At 56.6% G+C, this 19,285-nt stretch overlaps 1 protein-coding gene across 2 annotated transcripts in view; it reads left to right on the top strand.

Annotated features, from left to right (window-relative positions):
- The window catches only part of LASP1 (LIM and SH3 protein 1), a 40,825-nt gene that overhangs the window by 6,942 nt on the left and 14,598 nt on the right, over positions 1–19,285 (top strand). For both annotated transcript variants that reach the window (XM_023652626.2, XM_014740826.3), the window contains exons 2-4: positions 1,075–1,169; positions 10,300–10,384; positions 17,848–17,955. In XM_023652626.2, coding sequence (XP_023508394.1) covers positions 1,075–1,169; positions 10,300–10,384; positions 17,848–17,955 — 288 coding nt within the window. The remainder of the gene's footprint in view (positions 1–1,074; positions 1,170–10,299; positions 10,385–17,847; positions 17,956–19,285) is intronic.

Here is a 19,285-nt window from a genome sequence, read left to right as displayed (position 1 = left end):
CTGGATTGGTTGCTCCCTCCCTGGTCCTTGGGCCTTGCTGAAGTCTTCCTGTCATACATTCTCACTCACACACGCTGTAGCTGTGGTTGGGCACAGTGATGCCCCGCCTGCGCCCCAACGCACACAAACCTCCAGTGTGAGCTGCTGAGCCCCTTGGCTCAGGCTGAGGTTCCTACCTGCCATGCCCAGCACCTGATGTTCGGTCCGTAGAGGTGCCAGGTGCTGTGTTAAGGGCTTGGTGGGTGATTTCTCGTTAATCCTCAGCAGTCCAGGAGGGGTGGGTATCATTTCCATTCTAACAGACATGGAAATGGCTCAGAGGTGTGGGCCCTGACTTGGTCACCCAGCTAGTCAGGGAGGAGGTTTGATGTCCACTATGGGGGGTCCACTCTAAGGCTTTTAAGCAGAGCTTTTCAGTGCATCGGTGACCACCTGCTGGGTGCTCTCTTACCTGTTATCTGGCTGAGGGGTGGGAGTGGTAGCTAGAGCTGGGGCACCCATCCCCTCCTCTGGTTAAGGTCCCGCAGTGGGAGGTGTCAGAGCTGGAGCATCATCCGGGCTCATGTGTGTCCAGAGGCCAGGAGTGTCTGGGTCCCGGGCCTGGCTGCGTGGGGGCAGGGCCCTCCTCCTCTTCTCTAGGCCTTTTTAATGCTGAGGAGCTGCCCCAGCGCTTAGAGCAGTGGCTTCTTAGCAACCCTGGTGCCGCTTTGCATAATCAATGAGGCTTCTCCAGCCTGGGGCAGGAGTGGTGGGGGAGGTGGAGCTGACCTTCTGGGGGTTGCTCGCCACTCCTTATAACTGGCCTCTTCCCCACTCACCTCCATGTCTGCTCTTCTCCGCCTCCTGACATTCAAATGGCTGACTGGGGAGGAGTGGGGAAGGGAAGGGGCGTGTCATCAGCTGCCAGAGCCTGTGACCTGAGATGTCCCCGGCTCACCCGGAGTGGTTCTGCATTCTCTGCACGGCCGCGCGTCTGGGGCAGTCCCCGGGATGGAGTGCTCCTTCCTAGGGCCTGAGCCCCGCTTCCTGACGTCCTGGTGTCTGATGATGTCCTCCCTCTGCTTCTGTCCCCAGTTCTGGCATAAAGCATGCTTCCATTGCGAGAGCTGCAAGATGACACTCAACATGAAGAACTACAAGGGCTATGAGAAGAAGCCCTACTGCAACGCGTGAGTCCTGCCTCGGGCAGGGGCTGGGCGGGCACTTCGGCTCCCTCCCCGCTTCTTCCTTCCATTCTCATAACCACCGGCTGACATTGCTGGGCGCTTCCACACGCTGCCTGATAAGTATTAATCACATTCGTCCTCACCGATGCTGGTTGAAGTAAGGGCTGTTATTCCCATTTTACAGGGAAGGAAACTGAGGCTTGGGGAACGGAAGGGACTGTCCCAAGATGACATGGCTAGTGAGAGGCTAGTTCAAACCCAGTAAAGGGAGCAGGTTCTTTCCGCTGCACCTGCTGCAGGGTCTGTCAAGAATAAGTCACCTGCCCTGTTTCTGCCCAGTTGTGTTCTCTGCTTCGCCCTCCCTCCTTCCCCTCCCCATAAAGCTGCAGACTCTCTCCTTCCCTCACCCGCCTCCTCCCCAAGGGTCTGAGCACTAGGCTTTGGGGGCCCCTGGCCTCAGCCCTTCCTGGTCATTTTTTGAGAAGTAGGGCAGCATGAAGGTGTGGCCTGGCCTGGGGCAAATGTCTTCCCTACCTTGTGAGGGAAGCTGTGGAGTTGTCCTGGCCTCTGTTCCTTCTGCACTGGGACCTGCAGCCTAGCCTGCTGTGGGGAGGGGGGTCCCCCCATAACATCCCATGCAGTTCCAGAGAGGGCAGCACCTTCCATCTTCGGGCTGAGCTCAAGCGGAGCAAGTGCAAACCAGGCAAGTCCAAGCACGTACAGGACCTCACAGCCGTCCTAGCAGGTGGGGGCTTCGGAAGGTCAAGTCACTTGAAGTAGGTGGTCAGATCAGTATTCAAAACAGTTCGGTATCTGACTTGAGTCCAGGTTGTTTGTTTTTTAAAAATTTTCCATCCGGAGGCTCTTTGCAGCTGAAGTTCACCCAGGAGTAAAAATTTGGGACTTGTCTAAAAGGGATTGGGGCTTAAACCTGTTTGAAAGGCAGTTTCTCCCTTACTGCATCCCGCTCTCCTGCTAATACCCCACCCTCATCTCCTTGGGGGTTTGATCATTTGTCAGCATTTATTGCCTGCCGGCTGCTGCCTGCCAGCCTGTGCCAGGTGCTGGGGAAACAGATTTCTGATAAAATCTCACACCCAAGAAGCAGCACGAGTGTTGTCCCTTGTGGGAGGGATTAGGGACGCTGGGAAGGTTGCCTGGGGTAGGAGGAGGGTCACTGCTCTGTCCTGGCTCCTCCTTCAGCTGCCCCTTCTATTAGCTTCCACTGGTCCTCTTCCCCGTCCAACCCCTCCCACCCCCCCCAAGGGAAATGGGACATTCTTTGAATTCTTAAGGGCTCAACAGGAGTCCTGATTCTCTGCCACTTCCGCTTTCCCTTGGGGAGTCGGGTGGGGTTCAGCAAAGCCAGAGGCCAGGGCAGTTAACCCCTTGATTGCTGGACCACTTCAGGCTATGTTCTGGGCATGAAGGCTCCTTAGGGGACAGCTTCTTGAGCCTCCACCCCTCTGCCCCTCCAGGCAGAAGGCTGGCAGAGCCCTGAGCCTGGTGGGTGGCAGGGACCTATGCTTCTACACGTCCCTTCCTTAGACTCCAGTAGCCTAGAATTCAGTGAGCACTGGGAGTTGGAGAAAGAAATCAGAGGCTTGTCCTTGTTTTCTCTGCATTTTCTCAGCCTGCTGCCAAAGTCCCAGCTTACTTTTTCCACCCTCTTCTGGGGAGGCTGCAGCGAGTGGGGGTGGGGAGCAGGGTTTGGGAGCCCGGGGGAGGCAGAAGATGTCGCGCCTCTCCCTGAAGGCTGCTTCCCCTCTCTCTCCCCTGGCCCCCAGCCACCGAGGCAGGTTGACCCCTCTCTGTTCCCCCCCCCCCCCACCTTTACACCGATAGCCTCTGCCTGCCCAGGTGACCTTCGGTCCAGCTGGGATGTTCTGTGGGAAGGAGCCTGGATGAGGGCTGAAGCTTGGGGGATTGTGGCCTGGCTGTGTCTCCAGCTGTAGTAGTGCCTTTTCCCAGGCGCTCACACTCCCTCAGCCAGTGTCTGCTGAGCAGCTGGTCTGTGCCGGCGCGCCAGACATGGGATTCCGGGGTAAACCAGACGCAAGCCTGGCCTGCAAGGAGTGCCCTCTGGACCTGTCTGAGCCTCAGTTTCCCCATGGTTATGAAATCCTACCCAGGGATGCTGGACCCTAGACCCAAGAGTACTGAGCACCTGCTGGGTGCTTGGCCCCGTGCTGAGTGTCCACTCCCATGCCTTCTTGTTTCTTCCTGCCTGCGGCCCCAATCTCCACTGACATTCAGCTTCCCGAATCCTGGGGTTTGCAGGGTGTAGCTTTGTCCCAATTCCCATTCTGGCCTTGCTTTGTGGACCTCATGTCTGCTTCATTCCTGGCAGCACCTCCTGCTCAGAACCCTGAGGAACAGGGAATGTCTCCCTGCACTTTGCCAGGGAGTTGGGCCCCCGGGGGCAGGAGCGTGTGGCTTCCATGTGCGGGGAGGCCTCTGCGCTCTGCCTGTCTCTGGCTGGTCCCTGAGCCAGGGTCTTGCAGGGGGTGGTCAAGAGAGAAGAAAGCTGTCTGTCTTTCCCCAGTGGCTTTTCAAGACAGATTTAAGTTGTGGAAAGTGACCGTAAGCAGCAAAAACGCCTCTTCTTGGGCTGGCCCGGTGGTGCAGCAGTTAAGTTCGCACGTTCCGCTTCTCAGCAGCCCAGGGTTCGCCAAAAGCCATGCTGTGGTAGGCGTCCCACGTATAAAGTAGAGGAAGATGGGCATGGATGTTAGCTCAGGGCCAGTCTTCCTCCGCAAAAAGAGGAGGATTGGCAGTAGTTAGCTCAGGGCTAATCTTCCTCAAAAAAAAAAAAAAAAGCCTCTTCTATTTCTCTCCTTGCACCAGATTTGTTTTGGGGCGAGGCAGGGGAGAGAACACAGACCAGAGCTCCCAGCTGGGCCCCCCAGCCCGTGGTAAACCTCCACAGACAGGCACTTACTCCCTTTCCTGGTGCGTACCCAGACGCACGTGCCGCCAGGCAGGGGATGGGGAGAAGTGCCCGAGAGTCGAATTCAGTGCGCTGTGTTTGTGTTCACACTTCCTAGGCCAGAGCCACCCAGGCCTTGCTATGGCAAGCTGGAGGTGTGCGTGCCTGCTTTGGCACAGTAGCCAGCAGTGGAAGAACCACTATTAATCTCATTCTTTCTTGAGGCTTCTAGGTAGGTGAGGTGCTTGATTGGTTAGAGGAATATTCATGTCCTTGATTATTTGTTTCATAAGCTACATTTTCAGAAAGTGAAAGTGGGGCAGATGTGTCCACACAGACAAACCTGCCCCTTCATCTCCTTGCCGATGGTCTGGGAGTCTGGAGGTCAGGGGCCGGTGGGGGTGGGAGAAATGTGCCAGTTCCCTCCTCCTCGAATGAATCAGTGTGGGGGGCCGGGGCACGAATCAGCGGAGGCTGCAGACCTGAGGTGGCTTTACAGGCCAGGGAACCAGTTTTGGGGTGTCAATTGGGGAGTGGACATGGGCCGAAGAAGAAAGAGGGGTCCTCAATTGCAGCCTGCCCCTCTCTGCTGACTGCGGATATCTGGGGTCTGCCCTGCAGTTTCCTTGAGCTGCAGGCTGAGGGGTTGAGGAGGATGGAGGTATCTCTGGTGAGCCAGGGCTGTGGTCCTGCTCCTTCCCCTGGGCCTCAGAGAGTGGGCTGCGGCCCTGCCTGGTGGGGCTGGGTGCTCGAAATGTCTCTGGATTCTAGCCAGCTGTCTTGAATTCCAGCTGCTCTTAGGGGCTGGGGCAGTAATGGGCAAATCTAGGACTGGGGCCTGGGGCTTTCTTGCCTTTCCAGAATTCTCTGCCTCTGTCTGGGAAAAATGGGATCAGATGTCCTCGGGAGCTGGGGTAGCACCTGGAGTGGGAGTGGAGGGGTGTGTGTTTGGGATGGGTGAGGCAGGCTCAAAGGGGCATCCACAGTGGCCAGATGTGGCCTCTAGGCAGCCCCTGCACCTCCCACTCCAAAATCCTTACTCTCAGAGATGTCAGGGCCTTAAGGAACCTCGCCTCACTTTGCTTCCTGACTCCTCTGTTTTGTAGATGAGGAAACTGAGGCCCAGGGTTTCCATGCCTTACTCAACTTGGCAGAATCATTTCTCTTTATGTATTGTCATCAGGGGCAGGTTCCGGCTTTGATTTTTTATTTTGTCTGCAACCCCTGAGGTCTGATAAGTTCTTCTTCACGTCTAGCCTTGATCTTTCTGGCTGCTCATTTTTTTTCTCTAGTCAAACAATGCCTCTTTGTTGCTTCCTATCCCCACCATTTCAGCCCCTCAGGCCTGGGGACTGGTGAGAAGCTGGGTTGGAAGGGAGCCCTCCCTGCTGCCCGCCTGCCCGCCTGTGGGCAGTGTTCCCAGCGGGGGAATCAGCAGCTCCTTCCAGAGACAGGATGTAGGGGCTGTTTTGGTTTTTTTTTCCCTTTTGGTAAAACCAAAGGCTCCTTGTTGCTTTTGTTGATGTAGTTTTGTTCCTCCTTGAACAAAAAGCTGTGGTTTTTGAAGGGGTCCCAGGCTGGAAGGGGCGAGGTTGCGTGTCGAAAGGGGGAGCCGGGCTCTCAGGATGTCTGGTCTGTTCTTGTTCTGCCTCTGGGACGCAGCTGATGGCAGCGCCAGGAGTGCCCTGCAAGTTGTCCCTGTCACCAGGAAGCCCCTAAGCAAGAGCCTTGCAGCTTCTCACCTCCTCCCTGTCCTCATAGTCCCTCAGAGCACGAAGGGGACTCCGAAGTCTGCAGGGATAACCCACGAGGGGAGGGGCCCTTCTCCTGCGTCCCCACAGGTCCTTGTCTGGACTCTTCGGACACCTGCTTTAGAAAAGGTTTAGGGAGTAGGTGGCTTCTGACTGGGGGTTCTTTTGTAATGGCCGAGCTTGGAAACTGGTTGGGTTTGGAAGATGAAGGACTTTGTTCTCCACCCACCCTGCCACGCACATCCTTCCTAGAACCCTGACGGCTGGGGGTGTACCGGGGTCCCCCTGAGAGACAGATGTCAGCTGCCCTTAGCTGGCGGCACAGCTGTGGTGTAGGGGAGGGTGCAGTGGGCAAGGTCTCTGTCCTTGACGCTGAGCCTCAGTTTGTTTATCTGTGAAGCAGGCACGGTGATAACGCCTGTCTTTTCTAGCCCAAAGCCTTATGGCGGATTTCAAGAGAGAATGTGCACAGGATACAGTATTTCAAGAAGTCACTTTTTGTGCCTGTCAGTTCTCCCAGAGGCCTAGGCTGCTGCCAACAGCTGCTTGATAGCCCTGCCCCATCCCTGTTCTCGCCCTCAAGGATGCCAGATCCCTTCCGCTGCCCCCAGGCTTCCTGTCCTGGGGGCTCTCTCCATGCCTCTCTCTTCCCCAGAGTAGCTATCAAGGGTGGGGAGGGGTATCAGCAGAGGGCCCACCCCTTGGAATAATTAACAAGGGCGGGTGCAGGCTGGCCCACAGAAGGGACAAATAACAGCTGTGCTCTGGACCGAGCTCCAGGCCAGGATTGGGACGCCCGCTTCTCCCCACCCTGGCCTCTTGTTCTCTCACCATGGCCCAGTCTGTTGGTGGGGCTGGGGTTCCAGTGGGGTCACTAGCCGGGGCAGGTGGCCCCTCGTCTGTCTCAGTGCCTACATTGGCGTACACATGCATCCATTCATCTCACCTGGGATCTGAGGGTGATGCGGGGGCAGCTTCACTCCGAGGGCAGAGAGGGAGGGAAAAGGTAAAATTCCCAGCAATTGTTTCTGGAAAGAGGTCAAATCAGTTGGAGCCCTCTTCAAGGGCAGTCATGTTGGTGGGGGAGGGGCCCAGCACTAATATTCTTGTCTCCTCCCTGCTAAAAACAAACCGGTGGCACCTGTCTGCCTCATCTAAATTGTCTGCAAGCATCCTACAGACACAGTCTCCTGGTTTTGCCCTCGTGGGCTCCTCCGCTGTTGAGGACACCCTTGCTGTCTGTGTCTCTTCCCCCACCCCCACAGACTCTCTCTGCTGCTCTGGCTGCTCTCCAGCCTGGAGCTGAAGATGAGGTTGCCATGGGAACCTGAAGCGCAGCGAGCAGGGGAAGGAAAGGCAGGGTTGTCTAGCCAGGGCTGGGGACTGTGGGGAGGGACAGAGTTGACCTAGCAGGAGGAACATAGCTGGTGCTGCGTGTCTGCCTTCTGCTGGCCTGGGCTTGGGGTTTAGGAGGTGGGGGTACGAGACTGGAGGCTCTGGATCTCCTCTTTAATCTGGTTAATCTGATGCAGGATTAACGCCCCCCTCCTCCTCCTGCAGGATTAAGTCGAGTCGACATCTAGGCTGGTCCCCTCTTCCTTTCTGATGGAATTAGTGTTCTGGCTGTAGGGGGCTGAGATCTGGGGGGTCACAGAGGCTCCAAAGAGAGGGTGAAATATTCGCCAACCCCATCTAGAGGCACTGCATTTAGGGGGGTCTCCTGAGACCCTTCTGGTGGAGTGTAGGGGGTGTGTGAATGTGACCTGTAATGTGAACTGTCACGTGTGGACTTGCTGGCCTCAGTGCAGGAGACATGCGTCGCTGCAGAGAGCCCGTCTGTAGATTCATCGTGTGTGAGGGATAACAGCGTGTGTAGGAGCAGGGCAGGGGCGCGTGTCGGGTGCATGTGTGTGGCTGTCCTTGGGCCACTGGAGTTGTCACTCCCTTTTCACCCTGTACAATCAGGCAAGTGGGAAACCCCAGGTTTGCAGACTGGCTCCCGAGCACATGTATTTGCCAAGCCGGCCAGCCACCCTTCCCCACCAAATGCTCCCCAGCGCCATCTTCTCAGAATTGACCCTTCGGGCTTGGGGCCAGAGCTGCCCTGGAGGTCTTCTCCTCCGTCCCCTGCTTCAGGACCTAACCTCCCTCTGCCACGAGTCTCTACTTACAGACGCTCTCCTCACCACACCTGCCACCCCATGATGCTTTCAGAATGCTCTGATTTGGTGGGAGGGTCATCCCTGAACCCTCCCTCTTAGGACCTCTGGGCCAGCCAGTTCTGCTGGAGATCTTACTTAGATCTCTCCTGCTAGTCTCTTTCTGGTCTCTGGGAGCAGACTCCTGCTTGATCCTCCCTTTCTCTGGAACTGCAAAGGAGTTGTGAATGGAGCTCCTCAGCTGTGGGTGCCCTGGCTGCGTGGACCCAGGCCAAGCCTGGGGGCTGGGCCCACAGCCTTAGCTTCACCTTCATCCCTGGGCCATTTCCATTGCCAGCTGCAGGCACCTGTGTTGGCTTTTCAGTCTCCTCCCTCTCTCTCTCCCTCCCTCTGCTGGAGGAGCTGCGGGCCTGGGCTGACCTGGGAGGCAGGACCCAGGTGGGCAGTGGAGGCTAAAGGGAGGGGCACAGCTGGCGTCACCTAGGTCCAGGACAGTGAAACTAGCCCAGAGGGAAAAGGATTTGCCAAAGTCACCCAGCGACTCCGTGGCAGGGCCAGAGCCTAGCCCTGTGCCCTTTCTAGTCACACCCCCCTTTAGTTTAGTTCACCAAACCGCACGTCCTGCCCTTCGTAAGTGGTGGCCGAGGGCTGTGTTAACGGGTAGCTCTGGCTCAGGGTGGTGCAGGCGGCTGGAGAACACGCCAGGTTTGGTGAGCGCTCAGAGGCAGGAGGGCAGCTCACATCCAGCTCCAGGGCCAGGGCGGCACATGCCTGGAGGGAGGCCGTCCATGTCTTACCTGGGGACAGCCTGCGAACCAGGCATCTGCCGGTGGTCACAGCTGTGATGGGGTGTGGTCACCTAGGGCTAAAAATGGCCGGAGCTCGGCTCCTGCTCAGAGAAGCCGCCCACCAGTCTCTGAAATAGTTGAGAGCCGTGTGGAGCCCCAGCCGCTTCACATGCCAGTAGAGACACACAGACCGCAGTGACTCAGGCTGCCTCTCCTCTGGCTGATTTGCTGGGGGACTTTATGAGACCCGGGGGCGTGGAGGAGGTCCCAGTGCTAGTCCCAGCCTAGCCTCAACACCTGGCGTGACATTTGTTTATTCAACAAATATTTATTGAATACCAGCTTGGGAGCTTGGGATAAATCAGTGAACCAGAGGAGCTTGGGATAAATCAGTGAACAAAAGAGACCAAAAAATGCCTCAGCTCATAGAGAAGTAGTGGAGAGAGAAGACAGGAAACCGATGTGATGAAGAAGTTAATTATGAAGTCAGTGAGGTGCCCGGTGCCAGCCCGCTGTTCCCTCCTCTGGGAAATGAGGGCTTGGACCGGACGGTCCTGGAGGTCCCTGCAGGCCCAACTCTGAGGGCTGCCCTGGTTCTTGCTACCTCCACGCCAGCCCTCTTTCTGGGGGACAGACCCCTGGTCTGTCCTGTGTCTGGAGATTGGAGGGTTTGGTTCAGGCTCCTGGGCCCTGGGGGGATGGGGTGCGAGTCTAGATGCCACCACTTACTGGCCTGTGCCTTGGCCACGTTGTTTAACCTCTCCGAGCCTCACTTCTCCTACCTGTCGAAGGAGATAATAGGGCAGTTTTGAGAATTTGATGAACTAAGACATGTATGCCCTTAGCACAGGGCAAATATCAACTGTTGTTACAGTGTTGTCATCTGTCACCCGAGCGTGACCTCTTTTCTGACCTCAAGCTTATCTCTTGCCTCCCCTCCAGTTAAGTTGGACCTTGTTAGCTATTTGAAACACAACTGGATGTGCGCATTTTCTCTCTCTCACCACCTCCTCCAGGAAGCTCCCCTGGATACATGTGTCCCTTTCTCCTTTACTTCTGTCTCTGTATCCCTCCTGGCTTCCTCTGCCTGGTTGGTCTCCCTGTCTGGTCTTAGGTTAAAGCTTTGTCTTGACCCCATGCCCATTCTCCCCAGTCTGGCTGGGCCCTCCTGGGCGGTAGATTCTAAGGCATGGATTATCCTCAACAAGGGTGATCTGAAACCCACAGACAGTGTCCCCATGGCCTCCCTTTGGCTCAGGACAGTTCTCCGTGGCCGGCCAGCCACTCGGGCCTGATGTGTCTTCCCAGGTCAGCCCAGGCTGAGTCTGAGAAATGCTTGCTTCCCCTCGGCCGTGGGCCATGGATGGTGGTCCTGCTGCCGGGGCAGGGCCAGGGGCTGCCCACAGCTAAGAGGAAGTTGCCGGGAGAGAGTCAGGTCCATGAGAAGCCTAGAGGGTCATGCCCCTTCGCCACAGTAACCCCCACTCTGCTTTTTCTGTCCTGCAGACACTACCCCAAGCAGTCCTTCACCATGGTGGCTGACACCCCGGAAAACCTCCGCCTCAAGCAACAGAGCGAGCTCCAGAGTCAGGTGAGGGGGCGGGGCTGGCGCCGTGGCCTGGCAGGGAGGGGGGCTGTTGTAACCCCTGGATTTGGCAAGGGCCCCCTCCCTCTGTGGTTACTCAGCAAGGCCAGGATGCGGAAATCCTAGCACTTGCCCTACCTCCCCTCCCCCGGTTGCTTCATATTTCCTGACTTTATCAAAGGAGCGTGGGAGAGCATGCTCCCCTTCCTACCTAAAGTGGGTTGAGGGGTGTGGGTGTCTGATTCCTTCTGCTCTGGGAGATTTCACCTCGGGCTCCTGAAGACCACCTCTTCTAGGAAGCTGTTCCCTTCTTCCTCTCCGCTCACACCCACCCTCAAAGGAGGGAACCCACCTCTCCAGGCTCATGCCGGTCTGAGGCCACACAGCCCCGCTCTGCAGTCCTCTCCCCAAGCCCCTCCACGCCTCAGAGGGTAGGTTGTGAAGGGGAGCTTGCCTGGGGGTCTCTCGTGCCTTTGTTTCCTTGGGCCTGATTTTCCTCAGTGCCTACTGGGTGGGTGGGGTGGACACGGCTGCAGTTGGGGAGGAGTCGGGGATCCTGTCCTGCGGAGGCCGTGAGGAACAAGAGAAAGGTCCAGAGCCCTGAGACCAGAGCAGCTAACCCTGCCTAGGGCTCTGGGGGGGCTTCTGGGACAAGCCTGGCCTGGACTGGGGGTGGGGTGGGGCGGGGCTTCAGCAAAGACTCCTGGGGAGCCTAACCAAGAGGGCAGGGCGCCCAGGGCCAGGAAAGTGTTGTGGAGGATCCACCTGGGCCACAGAGGGGATCTGATGCCTCCAGAGCGGGGCTCCGACTGCCTGATCTTGATGTCACCTCCCTGGGTCCCTGGCTCCCAGTAGGTCACATGAGGGTGAGCCAGCCCTGCACCGCCTGGGGCTTCGCATGCATTCTTGCATTTAACCCTCCAGCCACCCTGTGATGGGAGGGGCTGTTTTTCCCATTGTACAGATTAGGAAACCAAGACTGTGGACGTGAAGGGACTTGCTAAGATCATAGAGGTAGCAGCAGAGATAATAGCAGTATTGACAGCTGACGTAGTAATTGCTTAATGCTCTGAGCATATCAGCTCAGTCGTTCTCGCAACGGCCCTGTGTAGCTGGCAGGATCATCCCCACTTCACGCAAGAGGAAATGGATGCTGATGACTTTGAATGCCCTTCCGTCTAACTCTGGGACTTGCACTCTTTCCAGTTTTCCATCCAGCTCCCTAAGGAGAACTGTCTCTACCTTCATAATAAACACGATAGTCCCTTAAGCTGGTGAGAGCTTTTGTAGCTTAGCAAGTGCTTTTGGTTCCTTTGCCTCATTTGTCCTTGACCCTGCTCTGGGGAGCTGAGGCCAAGAGACACACACAGTAAGTGAGGTCTTCGCTTCCAAGTACAGTGACCTTGACCGTGTGCAGCCGGGGTGGGGTTTGAGGCTCAGGCCTCCCATGTGTCCCACAGTGATGGGGAGCAAGTGAGGAAAGCTAGTTTCTCCCTCGCAGCAGCTCATAGATGTCAGCCCGGGTGGGCCCCCCCGCCCACACACACACACTGTGGCGGGAAAGCTGCCGTTCCTGGGGAGCGGGTGTAGATACCAGACCTTGGCCAAGAGGAGGGCTGGGTGGCCCAGTGGGCAGGAAGAGGGTAGAGACAGCCTGGGGCCTGGGCCTGGTCTGCACAAGAAAGACCGGCCCAGGCTCCCCATCCTATAGGGAGCCCACTAGGGCCAGGGGTGGAGGGGGCTTCACAGCGCAGGCAGGCCAGAGCATCGCAGGGCAACCTGTACTCACCCCATAGCTTGAGAGGGCGGTCAGAACCCTGAGTGCTGGGACCTGGGACCTGGAGGAAGCAGTGGGGGCGGGGGGGGGTAGCGGGTCTTTGGGAAGGTGCAGGCCCAGAGGTGTGGGATTGTGTGCACACGCTCAGGCAGGGGCAGGAGACACAGACCCACAGCCCTGCTTTCAGGAGGGGGAATTCAAACCGCCCAATTCTCTCCCCCTTTGCTCTTTTTGCCCCTGGAACCCGATCCCTGAGGGGCGGGGTCTGTGGAAGGAAGCCCCTCCTGCAGGGGGTCTGAAGGCTTCCTGGGCACCCTGCGCTCCCTGCTCCTTGGGGGGCCTGGGCCCCTGCTCGCCTCCTGGGTTTCCAGGCCCCTGGCTCTCAGGCAGGCTGGGGACATCATGACGGTGGCAGTCACTCTTCCTTAGGTCCTCACTCAGGGCCAGGCCCTGACCTCAGTGAAGCCTCACATCCTCCTGAGGAAGGAGGACATGGTTATCCCCGTTGTGCAGAGGGGGACACTGAGGTTTAGAGGCCACGCCACTTGCCCTGAGGCGGACGTCAGCCCTTGGTTCTTACGGTTCTGCAGCCACAGCACCAAGCCCTGGCTCTCGGGCCGCAGGTGCACACATCACCAGTGGGTCTGGGGGCTTGTAGAAGGCAGTCTCCACCAAGGGGCTTTTGGTTGGCAGTTGTTGGTGGGACCCCGGACTCCTTGGGGCTGGGGCTGGGGTAGGCTGACAGCAGAGGCAGGGGCCCTGCCCACCTGCAGGCCTGGTTTTGCCTCCCATCGCCTCCCCAAGCTGTGCGGTCTACGCCTGACCACCCGCCTTGCAGTGTCTCTCCTCCTGGTAAAATGGGGACAGCAAGCCCAGCTGCCTGGAGGGCTGGGGCTGGGCCCGATGCTCTGAGGCTTGGAAGGGCTGAGTGGGCCTGGCTGGGGGTGGTGACAGGTTCTGGTTCCTGAGGCCCCTGTGGGGGCAGGGCCGGCTGGAGCCGCCTGTGCTGGCAGGAAGGGAAGTGGGAGCCCGTCTGCCGCCCTGCCCCACCCACAGGGCGTTGGCTGCTGTCTTTCCAGGGTCCCCTCCTGGGCCTGCATCATGCGGCTCAGCCCCTCTCAGTCTCTGGGAAGCTGCCTGTGCTATTTCAACTTTGTTTTCCTATCTCTAGATTGGTTCCCAAAATGGTACTTTGGGTGTCTGGGACACCTGGAACCTCCCCTGGGGGGGAGGTAACCACAGCGCTGACCAGAAATGACCCTCTGGGTGGTCCTGCCCAGGCCTGGCTGAGCCAGGGAACTGACAGCTGGGGCCCAGCTGCCCGCCACCCCCCCCACCCCCACCCTGCAGCTGTCCCACACCACCCCCCAGCCCCAGGCTGAGTAGATGCAGCAGCTTTGGGCTGGGGCTGAGCTGGGGGTGTCTGTGCAGCCCCCTCAGCTCAGGCAGAAGTGCAAGGAGAAGGTTCCTTTTCATTTTTTCCCTCATCGTCACACCTCTACCGTCCTGTGCTGTCCCAGCACGGTGTGGGAAATGCCACAGGGGACAGGACAGTGCAGCAGAGCCCCGCGCCATGCCCTGCGACAGAGTTCCCGTTCTCCTATCTTGGATCCTGTGACCAGCAAGGCATACGCATGTCACTCTTGCCTGAGCTGGCTGAAGGTCAAATCCTAGATCTGCCACCACTAGCTGTGTGACCTTGGGCAAGTTATTTAACCTCCCTGAGCCTTAATGCTTCATCTGTAAAGTGGGGATTACCTCTCTCCAAGGGTTGTGAGGATGTTAGTATATATGAGGCATTTAGAACAGTTCCTGACATAGAGCTGGCACCCAATAAATGTTTGCTATTGCTGTTCTTCTGGAAAGGAGAGGAAATGCAACTTGGGCATGATGAAGCTGAGGAATGGACCTTTTTTTTTTTTATTAATGTTATGATAGATTACAACCTTGTGAGATTTCAGTTGTACATTTTTGTTAGTCATGTTGTGGGTACACCACTTCCCCCTTTGTGCCCTCCCCCCACCCCCCCTTTTCCCTGATAACCACTGATCAGATCTCCTTATCAATATACTAACTTCCACCTATGAGTGGAGTCATATAGAGTTCGTCTTTCTCTGACTGGCTTATTTCGCTTAACATAATACCCTCGAGGTCCATCCACGTTGCTGTGAATGGGCCAATTTTGTCTTTTTTTATGGCTGAGTAGTATTCCATTGTGTATATATACCACATCTTCTTTATCCAATCATCAGTTTCTGGGCATGTAGGTTGGTTCCACGTCTTGGCTATTGTAAATAATGCTGCGATGAACATAGGGGTGCAACGGACTCTTGAGATTTCTGATTTCAGGTTCTTAGGATAGATACCCAGTAATGGGATGGCTGGGTCATAGGGTATTTCTATTTTTAACTTTTTGAGAAATCTCCATACTGTTTTCCATAGTGGCTGTACCAGTTTGCATTCCCACCAACAGTGTATGAGGGTTCCTTTTTCTCCACAACCTCTCCAACATTTGTCGCTCTTGGTTTTGGATGTTTTTGCCAATCTAACGGGTGTAAGGTGATATCTTAGTGTAGTTTTGATTTGCATTTCCCTGATGATTAGCGATGATGAACATCTTTTCATGTGTCTATTGGCCATATGAGGAATGGACCTTTTGATGATGGCTCCCAGAACTGGCCATTTTCATTAGCTCTTCTCCCCATCTGCGTGTGTCTAATTGTAAAACTGATTTCTTGTTTGGTAGAAGGGGCAGGTTACCTAGTATGTGGGCCCAGCACATAGTAGGCACTAATAAGTGGAAATTGTTGGTATAGTATTTTTTTTTCAATAATTTATTTTTTTTAAAGCCATGACCTTTCCCGCTTCTCTTGGGTCAGCGAGGCAGTTATTTTCCAAATTCTGCCGCCTGTTTGTTTGGGGATTTTGTCTCTTCAATTCATTCATCGTTTGCCCAGTAAATACTTATTTGTACCTGCTGTTTGCTGGGTTGCTTGACAAACAGGAGAGATCCAGGGAGAATAATTAATAGATCTACATATAAAAAGGAGAGTTTTGTTGGCCAGGGTGGTTTGGGCCTGAGGACCCTCAGGTGTCAGTCCTGGCCCTGCCTTGGGCGCGTCCAGGGTGGAGGCCCAGGCAGCTCCCAGGCAGGGAGTCGTCCGACCACAGCGCTGAGTTGCACCCAGACCCTACCAACAACTGGGTTGAGTGACCTTGGGCAGGTCCCTTCCCGCCTCAGAGACCCCTGTCACTTCCTGGTGAGCTATCCCACATGAGGGCCAACACTCCTGCTTGGGTGACAAGGGAGCCCTGTTGGAGGGACTCTGGGCAGGGCCCTTCCCACGCTCCTGGCTCCTCACCCTTTACCCCTGCCACCTGCTCCAGCACCAAACGGCCTCTCGAGAGTCCTCCCCACCTAGATTCTCCATAATGAGGGCCTGCAGGTGCTTAAAAATGGTCACCAACTCCAGAGCTGGGAGGGCTTTTAGAGATAGCTGAAAAGCCTGCTGATCAGGGGACCCAGAGAAGGAGACTGACTTGCCTAGGGACACACAGCAAAGTGGTGCTGAGCCCAGGCTCCCACCCTTTCTCGGCCCCACTCCACCCAGCTCCGCCCTGCCGTCTCTGGGCCCCCTGTGCCAGGAGTGGCATGAGTTATCCTTCCCCAGCAGGGAGGGAGAGGCAGCTCCTGAGCCTGGGAACCAGCTGATGTCATTGCAGTGTTGCCATGGTGATTATTCCCCTGGATTAGGGGCCTGACCCTTCGAGGCCAGGAAGTGGAGGAAGGAGTGGAGACTGGCAGTTCTTCAGCACTTTAGTGTTGACAGAGCACTTTCACACTTGGGCATCGGTACATGCTGAGCCCTGCCGTGTGCTGCTTCAGAGCTGCTGAAGTCTGCACCATTGATTGGAATGGGTGGTACTGTGATCCCCATTTTACAGATGTGGAAGCTGAGGCCTGAGAGATTACATTATTGGCCCAAGATCGCTTAGCAAGGGTCTCCGGGGAGACTGAGCCTGGCTTAGTACCAGCTCCCTCTGGCTCTTTGCCCATGCTTGGTGATAGGAAGCCCCCTCCCCATATTTTAACTGATTCTTATGGCAACCGTTTTACAGTTGAGGAAACCTAGGTGGGAGGTTTTGGATTTGGGGCTTCTGCATCTGGAGCTCCGTATTTTTGCTTCTAAGTGCCTTGCCTTCCCTGATGCCCCCTTCCCAGGGTTCCCCCCAACACTAATTGTCGCCTGCTGGCCAGGCCTTCCTGGAAGAGCTGATGCTGGGCTGTCCTGGGCCCTTGGGTGGGTTGGTACCTGTACCCACTGTGTTAACTTCTGGTCTGGTGGGAACTGGCACATCCAGGCCTTTGTTTTTAGTCTGGATCAGAACAAAGGAGGTTCTGGAACCTTTTAGGAAGAAGAACCCCATGGATGGGTGAGCCAAGGCTCCAGGGGATGAACAAGGACCCCTGACCCCTGGCAATGTACAGAGGAACTGACAGGTGTGGCCATGGCTACGTTCGTGTGTGCTGTCGGTCGGGTCAGAGTACAGCTCAGCGCTGCGGCCAGATGCTTCCATGCCTGGGAGCTGCCTGGGCTTGTCATCCTGGAAATTCCCAAGGTCCCAGGCCTCATGTCCTGGGCTGACCTGCTTCCAGGACAGTGCAGCCCCCATGGAGGAAATCCAGGCAGCTGGTGGGGTTTGGAACAGCTGGCTGCCGAGGTGGACAGTGAAGGCTCTGGAAGCCAAGGAACATTTCTCTGTCTCATGGGCATTTCCAGCCTCCATTCTGTTCTTCAGAACACCTAGGGGAGGACAAGACAGTCCTCGTATTTCAGTTTCTTTAGAGTTCAGAAGTCCTTTCTGATGTCTGACTTGAGTACTCGAGTTTCGGTGGAATTCTCGGAAGAGACGGGCAGTGGTAGGGTGGCAGGGCCTTTCCCCTGAGCTTGGAACCCTGTTCTGAAGTGCTGTCTGTCCCCCACCAATTTCATCCCCTCCCGTGGCGTTGACCTCAGAAGCTGGCCTGGCAGGCTCCAGGAAGCCACTGGGGCCTGTCAAAGGCTCATTGATTGAGTTTTCAGAATGGCTGTCTCACCGCCCTCCTTTCTGGACGCCAACTTTGTCCCTTGGCACAGCTCTCACTCAGCTGGTCGCTTAGAAACTCCCCCGGCCTCTCCGCGGGTAGGGCTGCATCCTGCCTAGGGTGAGGGCCGGGCGGTCTTTGGAGCTCTGGAAAGAATCTTCTTCCTATAGCTTTCAGGCAGGATGGGCCGGCGGGGAGGGATCAGGAGTTAGGCAGGCAAGGGTTTGCATCCTGGGGCTCTGGACCTTGGCTGCTAAGCTGTGTGACCTTGAGCATGAGACTTTGTCCCTCTGTGGCTCAGTGTCCTTTTCTGTAAAATGGAGCTAATGATGGTGTATAGTAAGACTCAAATGGGACAGTGTGTGTAAAGCATCTGGTGTGGGGCCTGCCACTCCCATTGTACTGTATACATACTCGTGGGTTATTATTATTAGTCTGACTCTTTTTGGCCAAGGCTTCTGCTTTGAGCTGGGAAGTGGATGTCCCTACAGGGGGGATTTCCGTCAGGGTCTCTCTCCTGGCCAGTTGCTGCCTCAGAGGTGGCCACAGGCCGGGGCCCCCTCTGCTCCTGCTGGCTTGACTCCAGCCCCCTCCTCGGCCCTCCAGGTGCGCTATAAGGAGGAGTTTGAGAAGAACAAGGGCAAAGGCTTCAGCGTGGTGGCGGACACGCCCGAACTCCAGAGAATCAAGAAGACCCAGGACCAGATCAGCAACGTAAGTGCCCCTGCTCCCCGTGCTTCCCACGTTGACCACTGCCCTCCCTTCCCGTTGCCTCCCTGCCAGTCTGGCAGACATGAACGAGGCCAGTTCCCAGTTCTCTGTGGCCCTGCTCTCCTGGGCGGGCCTGGCTGGCAGCTGCTTGAGCAGAGGGAAGGGAAGGGTTTGGAGTTCCCACATGCCTTTCTCTGTGCACCCCCGGACTCCCCTTTGCCACCCTCCGCCCACATGGCATTTCCACCTTGAAAGGACTGTACTTTTGGGGGGGGTGCAGGGAGGGTCTTATGTGCCGAATCAACCTCCCCCACTCTCTGAAGTTTTTTTTTTCCTGGTTATGGTGGGTGTTAGGGTCCAGACTGGCTGTTTTGTCTGAGCAGAAAGGTCAAAACTGGGTGGCAGAGGTGGGGAGGGGCTGGCCTCCCCCTTGTCTGCCTCTGGGTGCTGACTTGTAGTCATTTCCGCCCTCCCCCAGCCTCCTCCCCCACCTCGCTTGCTCTTCCTTCCTGTGTAAAAACCCCAGCCAGCTTTGCCCGCTGGCCCCGCACGCCCTGGCCTGGGCCCTCCTGGGCCCAGGACAGTCAGCACTGGCTGTGGCAGGGCTGGGTGTGGAGAGTGGCTGCTGGATCCACAGGCCCCATGGCACCTGTGGCCAGGGAATAGGCCTTGATTTCCTGCTTGGCAGAGCCACAGATCAGCAGCCTTGTGGCTCTGGGCTTGTGGGGAGGCTGCCTAGAGGGTTCGGGTATGTGGGGGCAGGGCACTGCTGTGAGCCACAAGCACAGGATATGGGCCACAGGCCAGAGGATGGGTCCTGGGCACAGAGCGGCAAGGTGTGCCCAACCAGCCTGGGCTATGAGGTCCTACAAATGAAGGATTAGGCAAGCGGTTGTCTTCATATTGGTAACAAGAAGGGGTTGGTGAGTTGCGCAGTGTCACTCTGAGCTCAGGGACTCGGGATGGAGGCTGGGAGAGGGCCTGGGTTTCAGGTAGCCCACCTGGCATCTGCCCCCTGGGCTCCACATCCCTCCCCACCCCTCCACCCAGCCTCCTTGGTAGGGTGCTCCTTCTAGAAGTTGGCTGGGCTCTGCTTAGAGTGGATTCCAGCAGTGGCTCAGGGGGGTTTCGTGAGCCAGGGCCCAAGCCAGTAGAACCAGCCATGGCCCAGTCTGTGGCTGTCGAACTTTGACTGCAACCGACAATGTGAAATACATTTTACACCAGGACCCCCGAAACAGGCGTGTTTGTTCACTTAGAGAGAAAACAGGATCAAAACTTCGGTGAAGGAGTCCCTACTACTTGGAGTGCATTCAGATATTTTCTGTTGTGT

The sequence above is a fragment of the Equus caballus genome, chromosome 11, assembly GCF_041296265.1.
Source record: "Equus caballus isolate H_3958 breed thoroughbred chromosome 11, TB-T2T, whole genome shotgun sequence".
In the NCBI taxonomy this organism is placed as follows: domain Eukaryota; kingdom Metazoa; phylum Chordata; class Mammalia; order Perissodactyla; family Equidae; genus Equus; species Equus caballus.
This window is presented reverse-complemented; position numbering and strand designations above follow the sequence as displayed.